The 23,605-nt window shown below is 69.7% G+C and overlaps 4 protein-coding genes across 7 annotated transcripts; 3 read left to right on the top strand and 1 right to left on the bottom strand.

Moving 5' to 3' along the window:
- The first annotated feature begins 1,546 nt into the window (after positions 1-1,546).
- On the top strand, positions 1,547-6,767 carry SCRN2 (secernin 2). 4 transcript variants are annotated; one of them, XM_054286503.1, is made up of 9 exons: positions 1,547-1,578; positions 1,870-2,041; positions 2,384-2,565; positions 3,348-3,547; positions 3,645-3,860; positions 4,503-4,668; positions 4,742-4,919; positions 5,585-5,752; positions 6,541-6,580. In XM_054286503.1, the coding sequence occupies exons 2-8, from the start codon at positions 1,871-1,873 to the stop codon at positions 5,741-5,743; spliced, it is 1,272 nt and encodes a 423-aa protein (XP_054142478.1). In that variant the 5' UTR covers positions 1,547-1,578; position 1,870; the 3' UTR covers positions 5,744-5,752; positions 6,541-6,580. The 4 variants fall into 4 exon arrangements, with proteins under 4 accessions (XP_054142478.1, XP_054142479.1, XP_054142480.1 ...); XM_054286504.1 differs by having other exon boundaries at positions 1,555-1,578; positions 1,865-2,041; XM_054286505.1 differs by lacking the exon at positions 1,547-1,578 and having other exon boundaries at positions 1,785-2,041.
- On the bottom strand, positions 6,478-10,570 carry LRRC46 (leucine rich repeat containing 46). The gene is made up of 9 exons (XM_054286482.1): positions 10,487-10,570; positions 10,091-10,175; positions 9,677-9,740; positions 9,490-9,598; positions 8,873-8,919; positions 8,321-8,430; positions 7,749-7,818; positions 6,837-7,015; positions 6,478-6,755 (listed from the first exon to the last, which is right to left on the bottom strand). Exons 2-9 carry the CDS (start codon positions 10,119-10,121, stop codon positions 6,478-6,480), a joined length of 888 nt encoding a protein of 295 aa, XP_054142457.1. The 5' UTR covers positions 10,122-10,175; positions 10,487-10,570.
- Positions 10,571-10,649: 79 nt separating this feature from the next.
- Positions 10,650-13,176, top strand: MRPL10 (mitochondrial ribosomal protein L10). Its single transcript, XM_054286481.1, has 5 exons — positions 10,650-10,707; positions 11,141-11,310; positions 11,923-12,087; positions 12,270-12,414; positions 12,938-13,176. The coding sequence occupies exons 1-5, from the start codon at positions 10,668-10,670 to the stop codon at positions 13,174-13,176; spliced, it is 759 nt and encodes a 252-aa protein (XP_054142456.1). The 5' UTR covers positions 10,650-10,667.
- Positions 13,177-15,699: 2,523 nt separating this feature from the next.
- OSBPL7 (oxysterol binding protein like 7) lies at positions 15,700-23,575 on the top strand. Its single transcript, XM_054286493.1, is given in 22 exon segments — positions 15,700-15,845; positions 15,967-16,083; positions 16,201-16,254; positions 16,360-16,473; positions 16,556-16,631; positions 16,702-16,863; positions 16,939-17,042; positions 17,129-17,221; positions 17,305-17,434; positions 17,537-17,661; positions 18,076-18,156; positions 18,234-18,365; positions 18,805-18,895; positions 19,336-19,625; positions 19,989-20,126; positions 20,202-20,265; positions 20,367-20,445; positions 20,533-20,677; positions 21,512-21,653; positions 21,730-21,856; positions 22,430-22,552; positions 23,149-23,575. Coding segments are annotated over 22 exon segments (2,589 nt in total). The 5' UTR covers positions 15,700-15,752; the 3' UTR covers positions 23,258-23,575.
- Positions 23,576-23,605: the final 30 nt, after the last annotated feature.

Genomic DNA, 23,605 nt, shown 5'->3' with positions numbered 1-23,605 from the left:
GGTTCGCTCATCCCCCCAGGTTCGCTCATCCCCCCCAGGTTCGCTCATCCCCCCCAGGTGTGCTCAGCCCCCCAGGTGCTCTCAGCCCCCCAGGTTCGCTCAGCCCCCCAGGTTCGCTCAGCCCCCGCAGCCCCGGGGCTCTGCCTGCCGCGATGGGGCAATGAAGGCTGTAAAACCGGGCGGGGAGGGACGGCGGCCGGGAAACCAGTCCGGCCTGCTGCGGCGTGGGGATCCCGGCCCCGCGCCCGAACCGCCGCGTCCCCCGCCCGCCCCCGGGGCAGGGAGGCACCGGCGGGCCCGGGCTGGGGGCGGCCCCGGGCTGGGGGCGGCCCCGGGGGATGGGATGGGATGGGATGGAGCCCCCGGCCCGGCCAGGGGAGCGTTTGTGCCGTGAAGAGGCTGCGGGGCTGCGGGGTTCGGGTTTTGTACTGCAATAAACGCCGCGTGTTTTCCACGCTCCGGCTCTCCGGCTCCGTCCCTGCCCGAGGACGCGGGGGTCCGAGACCCCGACCCCAAATCAGCCCTGTCAAATGGTTCAGGGGTCCGAGACCCCGACCCCAAATAGGCCCTGTCAAATGGTTCAGGGGTCCAGAACCCCGGCCCCAAATCAGCCCTGTCAAATGGTTCAGGGGTCCAGAACCCCGACCCCAAATAGGCCCTGTCAAATGGTTCAGGGGTCCGAGACCCCGACCCCAAATCAGCCCTGTCAAATGGTTCAGGGGTCCGAGACCCCGACCCCAAATAGGCCCTGTCAAATGGTTCAGGGGTCCAGAACCCCGACCCCAAATCAGCCCTGCCGAGGGACTCAGGGATCTGAAACCCCGACCCCAAATTGTCCCCACCAAGGGACCCAAGGGTCCAGCACCCCGACCCCAAATCAGTCCTGCCAAGGGACCTGAGGGTCCGGTATCCTGACCCCAAATAATTTATTTCAAGGGGCTCGGAGGTCTGGAATCCCGACCCCAAACCATCCCCACCGAGCGACCCAGGGGTCCATAATCTCGACCCCAAATCATTCATTCTAAGGGGCTCAGGGGTGTGGGATCCCGACCCCAAACCATCCCCACCGAGGGGCTCAGGGGTCCCCCAGCCTGGCCTCGGCTCTCCAAGACTTCCCAGCACGGGGGGACCCCGGGAGCCGCGGGGTGTGGGGGTGACACGGGCTGGGACCGCCCGAGCCCCCCTGAGGGTCCCATCCTGAGCCCCCCGGGCCGGGCGGGTGCTGCCCACGGGGGTGATGCCCACGGGGGGCTCTGACCCACGGGAACCCCCAGCACGCACCCGGGTCCGCCGTCCCTGCCCCACGGGAGGAGATTTGGGACCCCCATCCCCGGGTTCTTTTGGGAAATTCCCCTCCCGACCCACGCGGGTCCCGGTGCCGGTGCCATCCCGGTGCCGGTGCCATCCCGGTCCCGGTCCCCGCCGCTGCCGCCGTGCGGCCTCCGGCCACCGGGCGCCGCCGTCGCACGGCCGGGGCTGGACAGGGCGGGCCGGGGCTGGACAGGGCGGGCCGGGGCTGGACAGGGCGGGCCGGGGCGGGCCCGGGCAGCGGCGGAGGAGGCGCGGAAGCAGCGGCAGGTCCGTGGGGACGGGAGGGCCCCGCGGGGTCCCGGTTACCGGCGCGGGCAGGGAGGGAGGGAGCGGGTCCCGTCCGCGGTCGGTGCTGGGGGGTCCCGGTTCCCGGGGCCGCGGTCGGCGCGGAGCTGCGGGGTCCCGGGGCGGGGGTGCCCCCAGGTCACCCCGCCATGGGGTCCCTGATGTCCCCCAGGTTTCAGGCAGCCCCTCCATGCCCACCCCAGAGGGACCCTGGGGACACAGCGGGGACGGGGGGCTGACATCGCCCTCGGTGCCCGCCCTGACCCAGTTTAGGATGGCGGGGCCCGGCCCGGTGCCCTCGTCCTGCGACTGCTTCGTGGCCATGCCCCCGCACACGGCGTTCCCCGCCGTCATCTTCGCCAAGAACGCCGACCGGCCCCGGGACGAGGTGCAGGAGATCGTCTATGTCCCCGGCGCCACCCACCGGCCCGGGGACAAGGTCCAGGTGAGACCGTGCTGGGGCCAAAGGGGCTGCGGGGCCGGGGCGTCCGGTGCCAGCTCACCCGAGTGTGTCACCACAGTGTGCAGGGGCAGGGCGGCTGCGGGGACAGGGCGTCCGGTGCCAGGTGTCACCTCCATGTCATATCTGTGTGCCAGGGTGGCTGCGGGGACAGGACATTCAGTGTGCCAGGTGTCACCTGTGTCCCCCCAGAGCGCCTCGGTGTGCCAGGGCGGCTGCGGGGACAGGGCGCTGAGGGTGCCAGGTGTCACCCCGTGTGCCAGGGCGGCTGTAGGCACACAGCACAGAGTGTGCCAGTGTCACCCGTGTCCCCGCGTGTCCCCGCAGTGCACGTACGTGCAGATCGAGCAGGCCGAGCGCACCCACGCCGTGCTGCTGAGCCGCCCCGCCTGGCTCTGGGGGGCCGAGATGGGCGCCAACGACTGCGGGGTCTGCGTGGGCAACGAGGGCGTGTGGACCCGCGAGCCGCTGGGCGAGGCCGAGGCGCTGCTGGGCATGGACCTGGTCAGGTGAGGATGCTGAGGATGGTGAGGATGGTGAGAACGGCCCCGTGTCCCCATGTCCCCATGGTGAGGATGCTGAGGATGGTGAGAACGGCCCCGTGTCCCCATGTCCCCATGGTGAGGATGATGAGGATGCTGGGGATGGTGAGAACGGCCCCGTGTCCCCATGTCCCCATGGTGAGGATGCTGAGGATGCTGAGGATGGTGAGAACGGCCCCGTGTCCCCATGGTGAGGATGATGAGGATGCTGGGGATGGTGAGAACGGCCCCGTGTCCCCATGTCCCCATGGTGAGGATGCTGGGGATGGTGAGAACGGCCCCGTGTCCCCATGTCCCCATGGTGAGGATGCTGGGGATGGTGAGAACGGCCCCGTGTCCCCATGTCCCCATGGTGAGGATGCTGGGGATGGTGAGGATGGTGAGAACGGCCCCGTGTCCCCATGTCCCCATGGTGAGGATGGTGAGGATGGTGAGAACGGCCCCGTGTCCCCATGTCCCCATGGTGAGGATGCTGAGGATGGTGAGAACGGCCCCGTGTCCCCATGTCCCCATGGTGAGGATGCTGAGGATGCTGGGGATGGTGAGAACGGCCCCGTGTCCCCATGTCCCCATGGTGAGGATGGTGAGGATGGTGAGAACGGCCCCGTGTCCCCATGTCCCCATGGTGAGGATGCTGGGGATGGTGAGAACGGCCCCGTGTCCCCATGTCCCCATGGTGAGGATGCTGGGGATGGTGAGAACGGCCCCGTGCCCAGCCCCGGCTCTGTCTGACGGCCCTGCTGGCGCAGGCTGGGTCTGGAGCGGGGCAGCTCGGCGCGGGAGGCCCTGGAGGTGATGACGGCGCTGCTGGAGCGCCACGGGCAGGGCGGGAGCTGCAAGGAGCAGCCGGAGCCCTTCGTGTACCACAACACCTTCCTGCTGGCCGACCGCAGCGAGGCCTGGCTGCTGGAGACCGCCGGGCGCTACTGGGCGGCGCAGCGGATCCGCGGTGAGCGGGCACCGGGGGCATGGGGGCACGGGGGGCACCATGGGCACCGGGGGGGTCTCACAGCCCCCCGAGTGACCCCCGGGCCCCCCCGGCACAGAGGGCAGCCGCAACATCTCCAACCAGCTGAGCATCGGCAGCGAGATCACGGCGGAGCACCCGGGGCTGCGGGAGCGGGCGCGCAGCCAGGGCTGGTGGAGCGGGCACGGCGAGTTCAGCTTCGCCCGGGCCTTCTCCCTGGAGAAGGAGCCCCCGCGCATGGAGGCTGCCAGGGCACGGCTGAGAGCGGGCAGGGAGCTGCTGCAGCGGCACGCAGGTGGGACAGGGATGGGGACAGCGTGGGGACAACGTGGGGATGGGGTGGGGACAGGGATGGGGGCAGGCCGGGGATGGGGATGGGGACAGCGTGGGGACAGGGATTGGGATGGGATGGGATGGGATGGGATGGGGATGGAGACGGGGACAGGGACGGGGATGGGGATGGGGTTGGGGATGGGGTTGGGGATGGAATGGGGACAGGACAGGGACAGGACTGGGACCAGGATAAGGACAGGGATGGGGATGGGAACAGGACAAGGACAGGGATAGGAACATGATAGAGACAGGAAGGGGGACAGGACAGGGACAGGGATGGGGACAGGATGGGGACAAGAAGAATAGAACAAGGATAGGGATGGGGACAGGAATGGGGATGGTGACAAGGATGGAGATGGTGACACGGAAGGTGACAGGACAGGGATGGAGATACTGATCCATGGCTCCCCAAGGGCTGCTTCCACACTGGCATGGAGCTCTTGTGGCAGCACTCAGTGGGGACGGGGATGGGGACAGGGCCTGGCATGGGGACAGCCACCCACAGCCACCCCAGTGCGTCCCCAATGCCACCCACACCTCGCCCCGGTGCCGCCCCGCTGCCCAGGGCCGGGCTGGCGGCGCTGAGCTGTCCCTGTGCCCGCAGGTCACATCACGGAGGAGACGCTGATGTCCATCCTGCGGGACAAGGCCGGCGGGATCTGCGTGGACGGCGCGGGGTTCCGCACGGCGGGCAGCATGGTGTCCGTGCTGCCCCGCGACCCCGCGCTGCCCTGCGTGCACTTCCTCACGGGCACGCCGGACCCGTCCCGGTGAGCGGGGCCCCGGTGAGCCCGGGACGCGGCGCCGCCCCGGAGCCGCTCCGTGACCCGCGGCCCTCCCCAGGTCCGTGTTCAAGCCCTTCGTGTTCGTGGCCGGCGTGCGGGCGGCGCCGCAGGTGCGCTCCCCGAGCTTCCCGCAGGACCCCGCCCGGCAGATCCCGCGGTTCCGGCGCTCCGTGGATCGGCGGCACGAGCTGTACCGGCGGCACCAGGCGGCGCTGGAGCTCATGGAGCGCGACCCGGTACCGCGCACCCCGCGGATCCCACAGAGCCCCTGGACCCTGCGGATCCCACAGACCCCGCACGCCCCGCGGATCCCACAGAGCCCGTGGATCCCACAGAGCTCACAGAGCCCACAGATCCCAAAGACCCCGTGGATCCTACAGACCCTGCAGACCCCACAGGCCCCGCAGACCCCGCAGAGCTCAGAGACCTGACAGACCCTGCAGACCCCACAGATCCCAAACACCCCACGGATCCTACAGACCCTGCAGATCCCACAGACCCCACAGATCCCATAGATCTTGCAGACCCTTCCCCACCTTGCAATGGGATCAAACCCTGATCTCTCTGGCCCCATCCTGCAATGGGATCAAGCTCTGAGCTCCCTGACCCCTGATCCCATTCAGAATTGGACCAGACTCCCTGATCTCTCTGGCCCCACCCTGGATTGGATCAAGCTCTGATCTCTCTGATCCCATTCTGGATCCTCTGATCTCCCTGACCCCTCCCTGCAATGGGATCAAGCCCTGATCTCCCTGACCCCTCCCTGCAATGGGATCAAGCCCTGACCCCTCCCTGCAATGGGATCAAGCCCTGATCTCCCTGACCCCTCCCTGCAATGGGATCAAGCCCTGATCTCCCTGATCCCATTCCGGACCCCCTGACCCGTGCCTGGTCCCTGCAGGAGCGGGGCCGGCGGCTGCTGGGCACGCTGCAGGAGCTGGAGCAGCAGGGCCTGCAGGGCATGCGGGAGCTGCTGCAGGGCACCGTCAGCCCCAGCCCCCAGGAGCTGGCCGACCTCTTCCTGGACTGCGTGGAGGCCGAGATGAAGTTCTACACCTGAGCCCCACAGGTGGGTGGGCCCGGGTGCCCCACGGTGTTTGTCATGGACGGGGAATCCCAAATCATTCCCAGAGTCCAGCCCTGACTCTTGCTGGGTCCCAGCCCAAGGTTTGCCCTGGAGCAGTGAGCTCAGGCTGGAATGGGGTGTGAGGGGAAAGGCTGGGATATGGGATGTGGGATATGGGATGTGGGGTATGGGAGGTGGGGTATGGGATGTGGGATGTGGAATATGGGATTGGGGGTCCTGCCCACCCCATGTGTGCTTTCCCGATTTCCAGCCCCTCAGGGTGGCACCAGGCTGGAATGGGGTGCAAGGGGAAGGATTGGGATATGGGATATGGGATGGGATTGGGGGTCCTGCCCACCCCACTGTGTGTGCTTTCCCGATTTCCAGCCCCTCAGGGTGGCACCAGGCCGGACTGGGATGTGGATAAACTCTTTATTCCTGATTGCTGCAGGGTGTTCAGGGTGTTTGGGGTGCCTGCAGCCCATCTCCTGCTCCTCTGGACGGGTCCCCCATTTCTGACCCCTCAGAATGCACCAGGCCGGACTGGGATGTGGATAAACTCTTTATTCCCTGCTGCTGCTGCTGCTGTGGGGTGTTTGGGATACCTGCAGCCCATTTCCCGCTCCTCTGGACGGGTCCCCCATTTCTGACCCCTCAGGGTGGCACCAGGCCGGACTGGGATGTGGATAAACTCTTTATTCCCTGCTGCTGCTGCTGCTGCGGGGTGTTCAGGGTGTCTGGGGTGCCTGCAGCCCATTTCCCGCTCCTCCGGCTCGGGTCTCTCTCTGCAGAGCCTGGCCCGGGGGCGGGCTGGAGCCGCTGGGTGCCCGCGGAGCCCCGGGGCGGCCCTGGGGACGGCGCTGGGGACCCGGCGGGGCTGTCCCGCCCCGCCCCGGGCCCAGCAGCTCCCGCAGCTCCTCCAGGCGCGCCCGGTGCTCCTCCAGGCTCAGCGCCCGCCGCCGCCGCGCCCGCCCCGCCAGCTCCCGGCGCAGATCCCCCAGGAACCCTGCCCGGAGGGACGGCGGCTCCAGCAGAGCTGCACTGCCGGCCCCGGCACCGAGCCGCGTGCCCTGACCCCCCCGGGCACCTCTGTCCACCGTGAAGGGAGCCCTGAGCGCCGCCAGCAGCTCCTCATCCTCATCCTCATCCTCATCCTCGCTGCTGCAGGAGCCTCCTCCTCCTCCCTCCTCCTCCTCGGCCGTGCTCGCCCGCACGGGCTGGGAGTCCAGCTGCAGGAGCTGGGGCAGCGCTGCCAGCACCCCGGCCCTGGGGGGAAATGGGAGGAAAAGCCGAATTTCCTGCAGCTGTGGGACTGGGAGTGGGGGTCCCGTCCTCCCTCAGCCCCCCAGAGCTGAGCGGGGAGAGGAGAGAGTCAGATCCCTGGGGTTTGCAGAGGAGAGAGTCAGATCCCTGGGGTTTGCAGAGGAGAGAGTCAGATCCCTGGGGTTTGAGCAGGGATTCACATCCCTGGGCTTTGGAGAACAGGGGTTCAGATCCCTGGGGTTTGGAGAGCAGGGATTCAATCCCTGGGTTTGAGCACAGATTCAATCCCTGGGTTTGAGCAGGGATTCAATCCCTGGGTTTGAGCACAGATTCAATCCCTGGGTTTGAGCAGGGATTCAATCCCTGGGTTTGAGCACAGATTCAATCCCTGGGCTTTGAGCAGGGATTCAATCCCTGGGGCTTGGAGGGCCACGCTGTGTTTGATATTTCATGGAGTGGTTTGAGTGGAAAGAGACCTTAAATCCCCTCCAGTTCCATCCAGTGACACATCCCACCTTCCAAACCGTCCTGGGGCACTGCCAGGGACCCAGGGGCACCCGCAGCTCCTCTGGGAATCCCATCCCACCCAGGGATTCCTTCCCCAATCCCCTCTGGCAATGTGAACCCGTTCCCCTTTTGTCCAGAACCCCTTTCCCAGCCCTCCAGCAGGTACTGAAAGGCCACAGTCAGGTCACCCCGAGGCTCTCCCAGCTTTTGGGGGGCTGTTCTTCCCCACCTGTACCCCTCCTGCTGGGTGCACTGGTTCCCTGCCAGGTCCAGGATGCGCAGGCTGCGGGGCAGCTCCTCTGCCAGGAGAGAGCAGGGAAGGCACAGGGGCTGAGCTGGGGGCCAAAATCCCTGCACCCCAAATTCCCCAGCTCCCCTCACTCCTGAGATAACCCCCAAACAGAGGGAAAGCACAGGAGAGAGCAGGGAAAGCACAGGGGGGCTGAGCTGGGGGCCAAAATCCCTGCTCCCCAAAACCCCCAGCTCCCCTCACTCCTGAGGCAGCCCCGAATAGAGGGAAAGCACGGGAGAGAGCAGGGAAAGCACAGAGGGGATGAGCTGGGGGCCAAAATCCCTGCTCCCCAAAACCCCCAGCTCCCCTCACTCCTGAGACAGCCCCTAAAGCAGCACTGCACTCCCCAGGATGGAGGGAAAGCACAGGGGGGCTGAGCTGGGGGCCAAAATCCCTGCACCCCAAACCCCCCAGCTCCCCTCACTCCTGAGGCAGCCCCCACAGCCAGGGAAACTGAGGCAGGAGGGCGGCAGTGGGGGTGCAGCCCCCCCAGGGGTCCCTGCGCCCACCTGTGTGCAGCACCTGGATCAGGTTGTGGGACAGGTCCAGGAGGCCGAGCTGGAGCAGCCCCCGCAGGTTCTGCAGCCTCTGGATGCGGTTCCCGGCCAGGCACAGGAACCTGCGGGGCCCGGGAGGGGCAGGGGGTGTGACAGCCCCCCCAGGGCGGGCAGGGGGTGTGACAGCCCCCCGGGAGGGTGGGCAGGGGGTGTCACAGCCCCCCCGGGGTGGGCAGGGGGTGTCACAGCCCCCCGGGGCGGGCAGGGGGTGTGACAGCCCCCCCAGGGCGGGCAGGGGGTGTCACAGCCCCCCCGGGGTGGGCAGGGGGTGTCACAGCCCCCCCAGGGCGGGCAGGGGGTGTCACAGCCCCCCGGGAGGGTGGGCAGGGGGTGTGACAGCCCCCCCAGGGCGGGCAGGGGGTGTCACAGCCCCCCCAGGGCGGGCAGGGGGTGTGACAGCCCCCCGGGAGGGTGGGCAGGGGGTGTCACAGCCCCCAGGGCGGGCAGGGGGTGTCACAGCCCCCCGGGGACACCTGGCCCCCCGCCCCAGCCCTCCTGATGTACCTCAGGTTGGGAAAGCACTCCAGGTTCTCCAGCTTCTCAATTCGGTTCTGGAAAATAGAATAGAGGGAAAAAACACAAAACAACATGGGGTGGTGTTGTTTCTTCGGTTGGTTTTGGTTTGGTTTGGTTTTTTTTTTTTTTTTGTTTGTTAGTTTTGTTTTTTGGGGATTTTTTGTTTTGTTTTGTTTTGTTTTGTTGGGTTTGTTTTTTTTTTTTTTTTTGTTTTGCATGCTGACTGAAAATTCACATTTTGGGAACGCTCTGGGATTGCTCCAACCAATCCTGGGGGCAACACAGGGATGGGGGGGGGGGGGGGGGGGGACATGGAGACATCCCAAAATTCAGAGCCCTGAGTTATCCTCATGTGGCTTTGGGAGCGCTGGAGTCCCAGGGGGTTGGAATGGGGGGAGGCTCAGAGACCCCCGGGCGTGGGGGGACTGGGGGGACACTGGGACAAAACCCTCAAGGGTGGGGGGAAACTGTTCCCTTCTGGAGATCGGGGAGGGAAAACAGGAGCAGAATTGGGGGTGTGTGTGGGATCAGAACTGGGGTGTCTGTGTAATCAGGACTGGGGTCTCTGTGCCCCCACGATCAGGTCTGTGCCCCCCACTCCGTACCTGCTGCAGGTAGAGGCTGTGGATCCCCTCCTGCCCGCGGGTTCTCCCGATGCAGGCGATGTTCTCCCGGTCCAAGCGCAGGGTGCCGGTGGGCAGCGGCCCCGTGGAGCTGTGGGGGGCACGGGGGGGGTTTGGGGGTGCCCTGAGCCCCCTCCCTGCCCGCCCGGGGGGCTCTGGGGGTCCTCACCGAGTGCGGGTGGAGATGAGGCTGTCGTTGAGGGTCACTCCTGGGGGCTGCGGCTCCTCGGGGGCTGCGGGGATTCAGAGCGGGGGTCCAGGGCCCGGAGCGGGGGTCCAGGGCCCAGGGCGGGGGTCCAGGGCCCAGGGCGGGGGTCCAGGGCCCGGAGCGGGGGTCCAGGGCCCGGAGCGGGGGTCCAGGGCCCAGAGTGGGGGTCCAGGGCCCAGGGCGGGGGTCCAGGGCCCGGAGCGGGGGTCCAGAGCGGGGGTCCAGGGCCCAGAGCGGGGGTCCAGGGCCCGGAGCGGGGGTCCAGGGCCCAGGGCGGGGGTCCAGGGCCCGGAGCGGGGGTCCAGGGCCCGGAGCGGGGGTCCAGGGCAGGGGCAGCCCCTCCTGCCGGGAGGAGCCCCCCAGTGCCTCACTCACCCCCACAAAGGGCGTCCCCTCGCTCAGCCATGGCCGGGTGGCCAGGGGTCCTTGTCCCCTCTCAGGGGTGATGGAGGAGCAGGCTCTGAGGGAACAGAGGGTGACAGTCCTGTGGGTTGGGGATGTCACTGGGGATTGCTGGGGTGGGACCCCACGGTGGGCAGAGGGGCTCTGTACCCAGGGGATTATGGCACTGGCACTGCGGGGATCAGTGGGACCAGGAGTCCCCGTCTGGGGATCTCAGAGACCTCCGGGATGGGACTGGGGGTCACCGGGACCAGGCCCCGCTGGACGGGGGCTCTTAGAGGCCCCTGAGATGGAGCCACGGCAGCTCAGCGGGAGTGGGCACTGTGGGTTTGGGGCTCAGAGACCCCCGGATGGGCCAGGGGGGCTCACCGGGAGCGGTTCCCGGGTTTGGGGCTCAGTGTCCCTCACTTTGGGGGGTTCAGTGCCCCCGGTCCGGGCTCCGAGCAACCAGGCCGCGCCCAGGCCGCGTCGCGCCGTTGCTATGGAGACGGGCGCGCCGAAAGTGACGATCCTCCACATTCCCACAGGCCCTTGCGCCGGCGCGACCAAGATGGCGGCGCTCAGTGGTGGCGGGACGCGATGGCGGCGGGGTGAGAGACGGGAACGGGAACGGCGCTGGGACAGGGGCCTGGGCATGGACTTGGGACGGGACAGGGGCCTGGAATGGGAATGGAAACGGGAGTGGGGATTGGAGCGGGACAGGAATGGGAATGGGGGTGGGAAGGGACAAGAATTGGAATGGGAGAGAGAACGGGACAGGGACAGGAATGGGAATGGGACAGGGACAGGACTGGGATGGAGGTCTGGGATGGGAACGGGAGTGGGACAGGGGCTCGGAATGGGAAGGGGACTGGGAACGGGAGAGGGCAGAGACCGTGAACACGAGCGGGTCCGGGGCACGGTCAGGAACCGGGGCCAGGACTGGGGCTGGGTCTGAGGCAGCCCTGGGCAGCCCGGTGCCGGTGCCGGTGCCGGTGTCGGTGCCGGTACCGGTGCCGGTACAATGCTGAGCGCTGTCCCCAGGCTGGCTGCCCGCCCTGCAGCTGCTGCGGCACGGCTCCAAGGCGGTGACGCGGCACTGGAAGGCCATGCACTTCCAGCGGCAGAAGCTGCTGGCCCTGACCGAGTACCTGCCCCCGCGGCCCGCCCTGCCGCCCCGCTGCCTGCCCCGGCCGGGCCCCCAACAGCAGCAGGTACGGCACGGCATGGCACGGCATGGCATGGCACGGCTCCATGGGGGGTTCCACCGGCAGAAGGCACGGGTGGGGGACACAGCCTGGCTGGAGCTGGTGGAAAGGTGTGACCCCATGGGGTGGGATGGGGGTTGGGAAACAGGTGAGACCCCATGTGTGGGGTCTTGAGAGCTGGGGGGGCACCTCGAGATCCATGGGAACACCTTGAAATCCATGGGGACACCTTGAAATCCATGGGAACACCTTGGGATCCATGGAATCACCTTGAGATCCATGGGAACACCTCAGGATCCATGGCAACCACTCAAAATCCATGGGATCACCTCAAGATCCGTGGGATCACCTCGAGATCTATGGGATCACCTCAAGATCCGTGGGAACACCTCGAGATCCGTGGGAACACCTCGAGATCCACGAGAAAACCTTGAGATCCATGGGAACACCCCAAAACCCACAGCGCCACCTCAGAATCCTTGGGACCATCTCCCCCCAGCGCCTCCGGGTGCAGGATCGCACCAGGGGTCCCACCCTGTCCCCATTTCCCATGGCTGTGCGTGGGTGCTGTGACACCGGGGCTGTCCCCTGTCCCACAGCCACATTTGGTGTCCCCAGGAGGACGGCTATGCCCGCGTGCTGCGTGCCCAGCTGGAGGCCACGCTCCGTGCCAGCCGCATGGTGGCCGTGTGCCAGTACAACACCATGGCCGAGGAGGACGTGGCCACGCTGCGGCACTTCCTGCGCCGCCACGACATCCACGTCAAGTTCGTGCTCAACGAGGTGGGGCTGGGCCTCGGGGGGGCTCTGGAGGTATCACAGGGGCTCGGGGGGTATCCTGGGCATTCTGGGGTGTCCCAGGGGCCCCAGGTCTCATGGCAGGCTCTGTCCCAGGGTTTAGGGGGTGTCCCGGGGGTTCTGGGGTGTCCCGGTGGCCCCAGGTCTCATGGCAGGCTCTGTCCCAGGTGGCCCAGCCGGTGCTGGCGCAGTCCAAGCTGAGGAATTTGCTGCCGCTGTTCGTGTGCAGGAACGTCCTGCTGGTGAGCCCGGAGCCGCGGGCCAGGGAGATGCTGAGAGTGCTCAAGGGGGTGCCCCAGGTCATCCTGCTGGGTGAGAGCCTGCCCTGCTCCCCACGGGGCTGGGAGTGGGGGAATGGGGCTGGGAATGGGGCTGGGAATGGGGGAAATGGGGCTGGGAGTGGGGGCACGGGGATGGCAATGGGAGAATGGGGCTGGGAGGGGGGGAATGGGGCTGGAAATGGGGGAATGGGGCTGGGAGTGGGGGGCACGGGGCTGGGAGTGGGGACCCAGTGCCTGGGAGGCTCATCAGGACTGGGAATGCTGGCCCAGGGCTGGGAATGAGGCCCCTGGCAGAGCTGCATCCGTGCAGACAGGGCAGGGCAGCCTGCAGGATCCAACAGTCCCTCCCCGTGGGGCTCTGCAGTCCCTCCCCGTGGGGCTCTGCAGTCCCTCCCCGTGGGGCCCTGCCGTTCCCTCCCCGTGGGGCTCTGCAGTCCCTCCCTGTGGGGCCCTGCCGTTCCCTCCCTGTGGGGCTCTGCCGTTCCCTCCCCGTGGGGCCCTGCCGTTCCCTCCCCGTGGGGCCCTGCGGTTCCATGCCCAGCTCCCTTTCCCAGGCGCCTGCATCGACGGCACCATCCTGAGCCGGCAGGGCGTGGAGGGCCTGGCGCGGCTGCCGCCGCTGGACGTGTGCCGGGGCCAGGCGGCGGCGGCGCTGGCGGCGCTGCCCGCGCAGACCCGCGCCCTGCTGCAGCGCGAACCCGCGCGCCTCGCCGCGCTCCTGGAGCAGCGCCTGCGGCAGCTGCGGGGCACGGCCGGGGCCGCCGAGCCTGCCCCGGGCACCGGGAATCAGTGACACCGGGAACCGGAACCGGGAACCGGGACCGGCTCCTTCCCTGCGGGGCACGGGCACCGGGAATCAGTGACACCGGGAACCGGAACCGGGACCGGCTCCTTCCCCGGCCACGGGAAACGGGGAGCCCCCCGGATTGGAGGGTGATGGACACAGTCCCCATGGGACTCTGCAGCTCCACGGAGAATTGGGGCTGGGGGTTTGGCACTGAGGGTCCCGTGCGCCCCCAGTCCCGCAGGGAGTCGTGGCCGTTCCCCTGTGCTCCCTTGGGATCGTCCCAGCAGCGTTCCAGCTGTGATTGTTGCAGCTGTGGTTGTTCCAGCTGTGGTTGTTCCAGCTGTGGTTGTTCCAGCTGTGATTGTTCCAGCTGTGGTTGTTCCAGTTGTGATCGTTGCAGTTGTGATCATTCCAGCTGTGGTCATTCCAGCTGTGATCATTCCAGCTGTGGTTGTTCCAGCTGTGATCATTCCAGCTGTGGTCGGGGGTCTCCGGGAGCAGCCAGAGGAGCAGGAGCGGGATGGACCCTGCAGGGGGATTTGGGCACCCCCGGTGCCCTGGGGATGGGGATGGGGATGGGGATGGGGCTGTGCTGTGACCCTGCCCCAGCCCGGCTCCCTGTCCTGCCCATTAAAGTGTCCGTGTGGAGATGCCGAGGCCCCGTCTGTGATTTTGGGGGGTGGGTGGGGGTGGTCCTGCCCCCCCGAGGTGGGGGGAGAGGCCAGGGCTGCTCTGGGGGTCCGGGGGAGCAGAGCTGGGGGTGGGAGAGGGAAATGCCAGGGTGGGAATGGCCCGGGAGCACCTTGGGGCCCCGACACCCGCGTGGGTCAGGGATTGCCGGGACCCCCGTGGGGCCGTGATTCCCGGGATTTCCATGGGAGAATCAGCCCCGAGACCCCCGTGGGCCGGGGATTCCCGGGGTGCCGGTGGGTCAGTGATCCCTGAGACCCCCGTGGGTTGGCAATGCCCAAGCCACGCACGGGATGATGATCGTGAGACCCTCGGACATCCATCCTGAGACCCCCGTGTGTCGGTGATCCCCGGGACCCCGTGGGTCGGTGGTCCCTGGGACCCCCATGGCATGACCAGCCCCGGGACCCCCGTGCGGTGCTGCCTCTCCCCATTCCTTTCCCCGGGGCTGCTCCCGGCTGGGGTCTGGAGCTGCCCCGGTTCCGTGCGGGCACTCCCGGTGTCCCGGTGGCTCCCGGTGTCCCGGCGGTTCCCGGTGTCCCGGCCGCTCCCGGTGTCCCGGCGGTTCCCGGTGTCCCGGTGGCTCCCGGTGTCCCGGCCGCTCCCGGTGTCCCGGCGGTTCCCGGTGTCCCAGCCGCTCCCGGTGTCCCGGCGCTGGCCGCTCCCGGCGCTGGCCGCTCCCGGCGCTGGCGGCTCCGGTCCTCCACGGAGCAGGGGGCAGAGCCGAGCGGCTCCGGCCCGCCCTCCGTGTTCCGCTTCCTGCCGCCGCCGCCGCCGGGCAGGATGCGCCCGGCCCCCGCCGCCCGCCCGCCGCCCGCCCAGGTGAGCACCGGCACCGGCACCGGGGGAGGCTCCCCCGCGACCCCCGGCCCCGCTGCCCGGGGTGTGACGCCGGGACGGGCTGCACCCCGCCGGGGGATGGAGAGCCGGGGGTACCGGCGCAGCCCCGCTCCGGTGCGAGGGCTCCGCACCGATCCGCGGGAGGGAGCCGGGAGAGCCCCGGTGCCTCCCCCCGGAGCCGCCGTTACCGGTGCCGGGTTATCTGAGGCGGCGTGGCTGCCCGCCGGTGCCGTGGTTACCGTATCGGTGCGGCGGTGACGGTGCCGCGTTACCGGCACGGTGCTCACCGGCGCCGGGGCTTGGCCGCTGTCCCGGGGTCATCCCGGGATCCACCCTACGGCGGCGGCCGGGACCCATGGGTGCCCCGGTAGGGACGGCGCCGGGGGGGTGGCAAGGCCAGGAGACGCTTCCCGTGCCTCAGTTTCCCCCCCCGGGATGGCGAAGGGCAAAGGGAGCGAAAGCCGTGCCCGGAGGGCGAGCGACCACACCGAGATTTGCAGGGCTCGGTGCCGGTCCTTGCACCGGTGTCACCCCCGGGGCTGTGCCAGCCTGGCCCCGTGCCCGCTGGTCCATACACCGGTGTCACCCGGGGCTGTGCCAGGCCGGCCCCGTGCTGCCCGGCCCGTGTACCGGTGTCACCCGGGGCTGTGCCAGCCTGGCCCCGTGCTGCCCGGTGTTTGTACCGGTGTCACCCGGGGCTGTGCCAGGCCGGCCCCGTGCTCGCCAGCCGTGGGGCGGCGGGCCCGGACTCTGGACCCGGACTGGGTGGCACAGCAGCCGCGGTGACGCCGCCGGGTCAAAGGCTCCGGCTCCCGCAGAAGTTTCTGGGTGCCGGCGGCGCTGCCACGCGGAGCCCCCCGCGGGCCGGGCACGGCGCCGTCCCCGCGCTCCCCGCTCCCGGCGGCGCTGCCGGCGCCGTTCCCGAGCGCCCTGACCGGCCGTGCCCTCCCCGCAGCGGCTCCCGCCGTGACGGCCGAGCCCGGAGCGGCTCCGCAGCCCCGACGGGAGCGGGGGCCCGGCCCGGTGCCCGCCGCCCCCTCTGCCCGCCGGCCATGGGCAGCCACGAGAAGGAGCCGAGCTCCCCGAGAAGGGCCCTGTCCCGCTCCAGCAGCACCGTGTCCTCCAAGCACAGCGGCGTGCAGCAGGTCCGAGGGTTCGCGCCGGGATTTGGGGGGCTCTGGGGGTACCGAGTGTCCCTGCCTGGGGACAAGGTGGGCGGCAGCCCGCGGTGCTCAGGGACCCCCGCGCCGCCCCCTGTGCCCGCAGGGCTCGGAGAGCTGGGAGGTGGTGGAGGAGGCGCGGGGCAGCCCCGGGCAGCGGCCGCAGCGGCACGAGGGGTACCTGCTCAAGAAGAGGAAATGGCCCCTGAAGGGCTGGCACAAGGTAACGGGCACAGCTGGCACCAGGAGCCGCGATCCCGGCAGGGTTTGGGCAGGGGGCTGGCTCTAGGGGCTGCTGTCTGCGCCCCCTCCCCAACAAACCTTTCCCCTCCGTCCCCAGCGGTACTTCGTGCTGGAAAACGGGATCCTGAAATATTCCACCACGCGCCAGGACGTGAGTGTGTGCCAGGCTGTGCCCACGCGGCCTCCCGGGGCTCAGGGCTGGGGACGCCCCTGAGGAGGGGGCTCCGTGCCCTGACAGGCGTCCCGGGCCCCCCAGGTGCTCAAGGGCAAGCTGCACGGGGCCATCGACGTCCGTCAGTCCGTCATGTCCGTCAACAAGAAGGCGCAGAGGGTTGACCTGGACACGGAGGACAACATTTATCACCTCAAGGTGCCGCTGGGAGGCCGGAGCTGGGCTGGGACGGGGTTGGGGCCATCGGGCGCTGTCCCCTCCAACCCGGCCCCGTCCCCAGATCAAGTCCCCGGAGGTGTTCTCCAGCTGGGTGAGCAGCCTGTGCTCCCACCACCACGGCGAGCGGCCGGGGCCGTGTCCCCCGGGGGGCTCCGGCACGCAGGTGGGTGACAGCTGGGGTGGCAGCGCCGGGCGGGGCCTGGGCAGGCGGCTCCTGACGCGATCGATGCCCTCCGTGCCCGCTGCAGGGCCAGTGGACGCGGATGCTGCCCTCGGGCAGCGCCCCTGCCCTGTCCGCGCCGGCCAGCTCCCGGGACAAGGTGAACGCCTGGCTGAAGGACAGCGAGGGGCTGGAGCGCTGCTCGGCCGGTGAGCGGGGCCCCCGGGGGCCGCGGGGCCGGGCGGGGTCCCCGCGGGCCCCCCTGACCCCCGTGCCCCTGGCAGAGCTGTCGGAGTGCCAGGCCAAGCTGCAGGAGCTGACGGGCATGCTGCAGCACCTGGAGGCCCTGCACCGCATCCCCTCGGCGCCGCTCATCTCCGGCGGCCAGGTGAGAGGGACGGGCGGGTGAGAGGGGGGGTCCCGGGCCCCCCTTCCTGGGGAGGGTCCGGCTGCAGCCCCTCCTCTCCCTCACAGCCCTCGGCTGCCACCGAGAGGCCCAAGAAGGGCCGGAGGAGCACCAAGATCTGGTGCACGCAGAGCTTTGCCAAGGACGACACCATCGGCAGGGTGAGGGTGAGCTGGACCCCCGCCCCGAGCTGTGCCCGGGCACGGAGCCCCGGGAGAGCCCCCTGAGCGCCGTGTGCCCGCAGGTGGGCCGGCTGCACGGCTCCGTGCCCAACCTGTCCCGCTACCTGGAGGCGCCGCAGAGCCAGCTGCCCTTCAGCGTGCCGCCGGAGTACAGCCAGCTGCAGCGCAGCTTCTGGGTGCTGGCGCAGAAAGGTGCGGGGTCCCGGGGGTCCCGGGGGTGCCAGGGCGGGTTCGGGGTCCCGGGGCGGGTTCGGGGTGAGGGGCTCAGCCTGACCGCACCGTGTCCCCCCGCAGTGCACGGCTCGCTCAGCAGCGTGGTGGCGGCGCTGGTGGCCGAGAGGGCGCGGCTGGAGGAGATGCGGCGGGCGCTGGACCGGCAGGGCCCGGCCCCACGGCCCGGCAGCGCGGGCACGGCCGGGGTGAGGGGCGCGGGGGCTGGGGGGCTGCTCCGGGGGTCCCGGTCCCTGCCAGACCCATCCTGGCTGGGGGAACCGGCCGGGGTGAGGGGCTGGGGGGCTGGGGGCTGCTCCGGGGGTCCCGGTCCCTGCCAGACCCATCCTGGCTGCAGGGAACCGGCCGGGGTGAGGGGCGCGGGGGCTGGGGGGCTGCTCCGGGGGTCCCGGTCCCTGCCAGACCCATCCTGGCTGGGGGAACCGGCCGGGGTGAGGGGCTGGGGGGCTGCTCTGGGGGTCCCGGTCCCTGCCAGCCCCGTCCTGGCTGCAGGGAACCGGCCGGGGTGAGGGGCGCGGGGGCTGGGGGCTGCTCCGGGGGTCCCGGTCCCTGCCAGCCCCGTCCTGGCCGGGGGTCTCGGCTCAGCCTCGCCCTCCCCGCAGCCCGCCCTGCGCCGCTTCCACTCGCTGTCCGTCTCCTCCGACACCACCCTGGACTCCTTCGCCTCGCTGCACCCCGATGAGGTCAGGGGTGGGAGGGGGCGCTCTGGGGGTGCCGTGGCCCTCCCGGGGTGGCGCTGAGCCCGTGGCTGTGCCCGCAGCCGGACGCGCTGCCCGCCAAGGGCCGCGAGCAGCAGCTCTCCAACCGCAGCATCGTCTCGCTGGCCGACTCGCACACCGAGTTCTTCGATGCCTGCGAGGTTTTCCTCTCGGCCAGCTCGTCTGAGAACGAGGTGAGGGGCTTGGGGGGCTCTGCTGGTGGGGGGCTCTGCTGGTGAGGGGCTCTGCGGACCCCCCGCCACCCCTCGCTGCTCTGGGTTCATCTGTCCCCTCTCTCTCCCCCGTCCCACCTCATCAGCCGGTCCAAAAGCCCCTCCCGGTGTCCCCCCCAGCCCCCGGCTCCCCCCCGCTCCCCCCCGTGTCCCCCGCACCCCCCCGCAGCCCCCTCCCTCCCCGCTCTCGGGGTCTCCGCAGTCTCTGAGCCCGGGGGCGGCTCCGGTGCCGCCCCCGCCGCTGCTCCCCCATCCCGACGCCCCCATCCCACCATCCCGGGGCTCCTCCCACCCTTCCGGGGGGGCCCTTCCCGGTAGCGCCCCGCCCGCCCCCTCCGTGGGGTCCCCCCCGCATCCCCCGGGACCCCCGAGGCCGCCGACGGTCCCTGCGCCCCCCCAGCCCTCGGAGGACGAGTCGTGCATCAGCGAGGTCACCGCCGGCGTCTGCGAGGAGAACGCGGAGCCGGGGGGGCCGGGCCGCCCCCCGACAGGTACGGGGGGCACCGGGCGGGGACGTGGCTTGGGGACAGGAGGGACTTTGGGGACAGGGTGGGCACTGGGAGGCTGAGGGCACGGGGAGGCTCAGGGGACACTGGGAGTCTGGGGGACACGAGGGGACTTGGGGAGTTTGGGGATTTCGGGGAGCCCAAGGACGTGTGGGGACGGGGAGAGTCTGAGGGTTTGGGGGACGCGGGGAGGGCACCGGGGAGGGAGCGGGCACGGGCGGAGGTGCGGGACGGGGGAACCGGGGCGGAGGCGGCTCTGCCTCCCGACAGGGGGAACACGGGACGGGGGAACGGGAGAAGGGGCGGCTCTGCTCCCCGACACGGGAAAGGGAAACAGGGAACGGGGGAACGGGGGAAGGGGCGGCTCTGCTCCCCGACAGCCCCGGGCATTGGGGGGCTCCGTCCCAGCGGCCGCTGCCCGGCAGGAGCGGAGCGCCCGGGGCCGCCGGCGGAGCCGCCGCCGCTGGAGCCGCCGCTGGAGCTGCCGGGGCCGGACCCGCGGCGGAGGAGCCGCCTGCCCGCGCCCCCCGCGCCCCCGGCGGACGTGAGCCTGTGGGGGCTCCTGCGGAGCAGCGTGGGCAAGGACCTGTCCCGCGTGGCGCTGCCCGTGCAGCTCAACGAGCCGCTCAACACCCTGCAGCGCCTCTGCGAGGAGCTGGAGTACAGCGAGCTGCTGGACAGGGCCAGCCGCGCCCGCGACCCCCGGCAGCGCCTGGTCAGGGGGCACCGGGGACACCGGGGGGGAACCGGGACACCGGGGGGGAAAGGGGCACCGGGGGGAACCGGGACACCGGGGGCAAAGGGGACATCAGGGGGAACCGGGACACTGGGGGGCACTCGGGGACACTCGGGGTTATGTGGGAACAGGGAGAATTTGGGGATTTTGGGGACACTGGGGACCCCAAAGCCATGTGGGAACAGGGAGAATTTGGGGATTTAGTGAGCTCAGAGGTGCTTGAGGACACACGGCTCTCCTGGGACTTGTGGGAACGGGGAAGGGCACAGTGCCGGGCGTGGTGACAGCGTCGCGGTGGCCATGGTGACACGGTGCCACGGTGACACGGTGACACGGTGACAGGTGTACGTGGCCGCCTTCGCCGTGTCCGCCTACGCCTCCACCTACTACCGGGCGGGCAGCAAGCCCTTCAACCCCGTGCTGGGCGAGACCTACGAGTGCGTGCGGCCCGACCGCGGCTTCCGCTTCATCAGCGAGCAGGTGGGCACGGGGAGGGGTCCCGGGGGGCTCCCCGAGCTGGGCGGGGCGCTGGCATGTCCCTCCTTGTCCCCGCAGGTCTCCCACCACCCTCCCATCTCCGCCTGCCACGCCGAGTCTGACAACTTTGTCTTCTGGCAAGGTGAGAGCCCGGGAGGGCGTTGGGCACTGGGAGGGTCCCACCGGGGTGGGGGGACTGGGGGGTCTCACCTCCTCCTCCTCTTCCTCCTTCTCCTCCTCCAGACATGAGGTGGAAGAACAAATTCTGGGGCAAATCCCTGGAGATCGTCCCCATGGGCACCGTCAACGTCCAGCTGCCCAGGTGAGACCCCAGCCCCACAGAGGGGCGCCCTCATATCCCCGTGTGCCCCCTGCCCTCCGTGCCCACCCACGGGGGCGCCGCCCGCAGGACCGGGGACCACTACGAGTGGAACAAGGTGACCACGTGCATCCACAACGTGCTGAGCGGGCCGCGCTGGATCGAGCACTACGGGGAGGTGCTGATCCGCAACACGCGCGACGCCTCCTACCACTGCAAGCTCACCTTCTGCAAGGTGTGCCCCGCCCCTTCCTGCCCGGGCCCCGCCCCACTGCGTTATCATGACCTGACCCTGCCCCACTGCGTTATCATGGCCTGACCCTGCCCCTCATGTGTTATCATGGCCCGGCCCCGCCCCCTCAGGTGTGGCCCCACCCTATCACTGAATTGGTAATTAAACACTGTGTTGTTGCCCCGCCCCTTGTCTGGCCCCACCCCTCACTTATGGCTCCGCCCCTTCCCAATAGCCCTGCCCTCTAGTGCCCCACCCTTTCCCAATTACTCTGCCCATCACTCCTGGCCCCACCCTTTTCTCAGTAGCCACGCCCTTTTCAAATGACCCCACCCATCATAGCCCCGCCCTTTCCCAATGACTCCACCCTTTCTAGAAGCCTCCACCCGTCACTCATTGCCCCTCCCTTTTCCAATAGCCACACCCTCTCCCAGTGGCCCCACCCTTTCGCAGTGGCCACGCCCTTTTCTAATTACTCCGCCCTTTCCAGAAGATTCCTCCTCATGGCCTCAACCTTTTCCCATGGCCCCACCCTTTCCCAATGGCTCCACCGAATTCCAGAAAGCTCCTCCCATCACTCCTGGCCCCACCCTTTTCCCAATAGCCCCACCCTTTCATAGGGTCCCACCCTTCCCCTATGACCCCACCCTATCATAGCCACTCCCTCTAGCCCCACCCCTTCCCAGCGGCTCCGCCCTTCCCCTATGACCCCACCCATCATAGCCCCGCCCTTTCCCCATAGCCCCACCCCTTCCCATCGGCCCCGCCCTTTCCCGCTGACCCCGCCCCACCCTCCCCGCCCCGGCCCGGCCCCGCTGAGCGCCGGTGCCGCCGCAGGCCCGGTACTGGGGCGCGGGGGCCAACGAGGTGCAGGGCGCCGTGCTGAGCCGCGCCGGGACGGCCGTGGAGCGCCTGGCGGGCAAGTGGCACGAGGGGCTGCGCCGCGGGCCCGCGCCGGGCCAGTGCGTCTGGAAAGCCAGTAAGGACCGGGGGGCGCCGCCCGGGGGCTGCGCTGCCTTCGGGGGGCTCTCTGACCGCCCCGCGCCCCCGCGCAGACCCCATGCCCCGCGACCACGAGAGGAGCTACGGCTTCACGCAGTTCGCGCTGGAGCTGAACGAGCTGACGCCGGAGCTGCGCCGGGTGCTGCCCTCCACGGACACGCGGCTGCGGCCGGACCAGCGGTCAGCGGCGCCCCGGGGCCGGGCCGGGCCGGGCCGGGGGTCACTGCCGTGTGCCGGGAGTCACTGCCGGGTCCCGGGGGTCACTGCCGGGTCCCGGGGGTCACTGCCGTGTGCCGGGGGTCACTGCGTGTCCCGGGGGTCACTGCGGGTCCCGGGGGTCACTGCGTGTCCCGGGGGTCACTGCCGGGTCCCGGGGGTCACTGCGTGTCCCGGGGGTCACTGCGGGTCCCGGGGGTCACTGCATGTCCCGGGGGTCACTGCCGTGTCCCGGGGGTCACTGCCGTGTGCCGGGGGTCACTGCATGTCCCGGGGGTCACTGCATGTCCCGGGGGTCACTGCGTGTCCCGGGGATCACTGCCGTGTCCCGGGGGTCACTGCGTGTCCCGGGGGTCACTGCGGGTCCCGGGGGTCACTGCCGTGTCCCGGGGGTCACTGCATGTCCCGGGGGTCACTGCCGTGTGCCGGGGGTCACTGCCGGGTCCCGGGGGTCACTGCGTGTCCCGGGGATCACTGCCGTGTCCCGGGGGTCACTGCGGGTCCCGGGGGTCACTGCCGTGTCCCCTGTCCCCGCAGGTACCTGGAGGAGGGGAACGTGCCGGCGGCCGAGGCGCAGAAGCGCCAGATCGAGCAGCTGCAGCGCGACCGGCGCCGCGTCATGGAGGAGAACAACATCACCCACCAGGCCCGCTTCTTCAGGTCTGGGGGGGCTCCCGGGGCTGCGGACCCCCGGGTCAGGCGGTGGGGAGGCCTTCTGGGGGTCCTGAGGGCGGCCCTTGGCTCAGGGGGGCTCTCAGGGGATGTGGGGCTCTTGTGGGATGGGGAGACCCTTCCCAGGAGTCCTGGGAGCACCCCACGGCTCAGAGGGGTGGGGGGGGGTTTAAGGGAATGGGGGGACCCCCTGGGAGTCCTAAGGGCACCCCAAGGCTCAAGAGGATGTGGGGCTCTCAGGAAATGGGGAAATGCCCCCATGGGAGTCCCGAGGGCACCCCATGGTTCGGGGAGATGTGGGAGCTTTAGGGGAATGGTGAGACCCTCTGGAGACCTCATGGTTTAGAGGAGGTCACCATCTCAGGGGGACGTGGGGCTCTCAGGAAATGGGGAACCCCCATGGGAGTCCTGAGGGCACCCCATGGTTTGGGGAGGTGTGGGGCATTGAAAGGAATGGCCAGACGCTCTGGGGACCTCATGGTTCAGAGGAACCGTGGGTGGGGGGCTCTCAGGGGGACGTGGGGCTCTCAGGGGATGGGAAGCCCCCCCTGGGAGTCCCAACCGTGCCCCCCGCCCGGTGCCAGGCGTGTGACGGACGCCAGTGGCAGGGAGTCGTGGGTCACCAACCACACCTACTGGAAGCTGCGCCTGGACCCCGGCTTCTCGCACCTGGACAGCGCGGTGCTGTGGTAGCCCCCCGAGCCCGGGGGGTGCTGAGCCCCCCAGCCCCTCCCAGCAGCGCCCAGCAGCGGGGCAGGTCCCCCCAGCACTGGGGGTGCGGACCCCCCCCCCCCCATTTTTGAGCCATTTTGCCGCTGTTTCAGTAAAACTGTGATGTAAAAATGGGAGGGGGGCACTGGCAATGCCTCCCCCCGCCCCGGGGCAGAGCCTTGGGGACACCGGAGGCACTTTGGGGCAGGGGCTGGCAGTGCCCCCCTGCCCCGGGGGCACAGGGTGATAAGGGGGGGTTCAGGGGGTCGCAGGGTGCCCGCGGGCGGGAAGACCCCACTGCCCCCCCCCCAAATTGTGCACAGGGGCTGC

The sequence above is a fragment of the Melozone crissalis genome, unplaced genomic scaffold (genome assembly GCF_028551555.1).
Source record: "Melozone crissalis strain CALT ecotype California unplaced genomic scaffold, PUWL_Pcris_2 ptg000048l_1, whole genome shotgun sequence".
In the NCBI taxonomy this organism is placed as follows: Eukaryota; Metazoa; Chordata; class Aves; order Passeriformes; family Passerellidae; genus Melozone; species Melozone crissalis.
The sequence above is the reverse complement of the archived record's forward strand: the minus strand, read 5'-3'. Positions and strand labels throughout refer to the sequence as shown.

Coding starts and splice junctions, on each gene's coding strand:
- SCRN2 (XM_054286505.1), top strand. CDS start 1,787: ATGCCCACCCCAGAGGGACCCTGGGGACACAGCGGGGACGGGGGGCTG. Junction 3,548..3,644: donor GGCGGCGCAGCGGATCCGCG/GTGAGCGGGCAC, acceptor CCCCCGGCACAG/AGGGCAGCCGCAACATCTCC. Junction 4,669..4,741: donor GGCACGCCGGACCCGTCCCG/GTGAGCGGGGCC, acceptor GGCCCTCCCCAG/GTCCGTGTTCAAGCCCTTCG.
- LRRC46 (XM_054286482.1), bottom strand. CDS start 10,121: ATGGCTGAGCGAGGGGACGCCCTTTGTGGGG. Junction 8,431..8,872: donor GAGTGCTTTCCCAACCTGAG/GTACATCAGGAG, acceptor CGGGCCCCGCAG/GTTCCTGTGCCTGGCCGGGA. Junction 7,016..7,748: donor ACCCAGCAGGAGGGGTACAG/GTGGGGAAGAAC, acceptor ATTTCCCCCCAG/GGCCGGGGTGCTGGCAGCGC.
- MRPL10 (XM_054286481.1), top strand. CDS start 10,668: ATGGCGGCGCTCAGTGGTGGCGGGACGCGATGGCGGCGGG. Junction 10,708..11,140: donor CGGGACGCGATGGCGGCGGG/GTGAGAGACGGG, acceptor CGCTGTCCCCAG/GCTGGCTGCCCGCCCTGCAG. Junction 11,311..11,922: donor CGGGCCCCCAACAGCAGCAG/GTACGGCACGGC, acceptor TGGTGTCCCCAG/GAGGACGGCTATGCCCGCGT.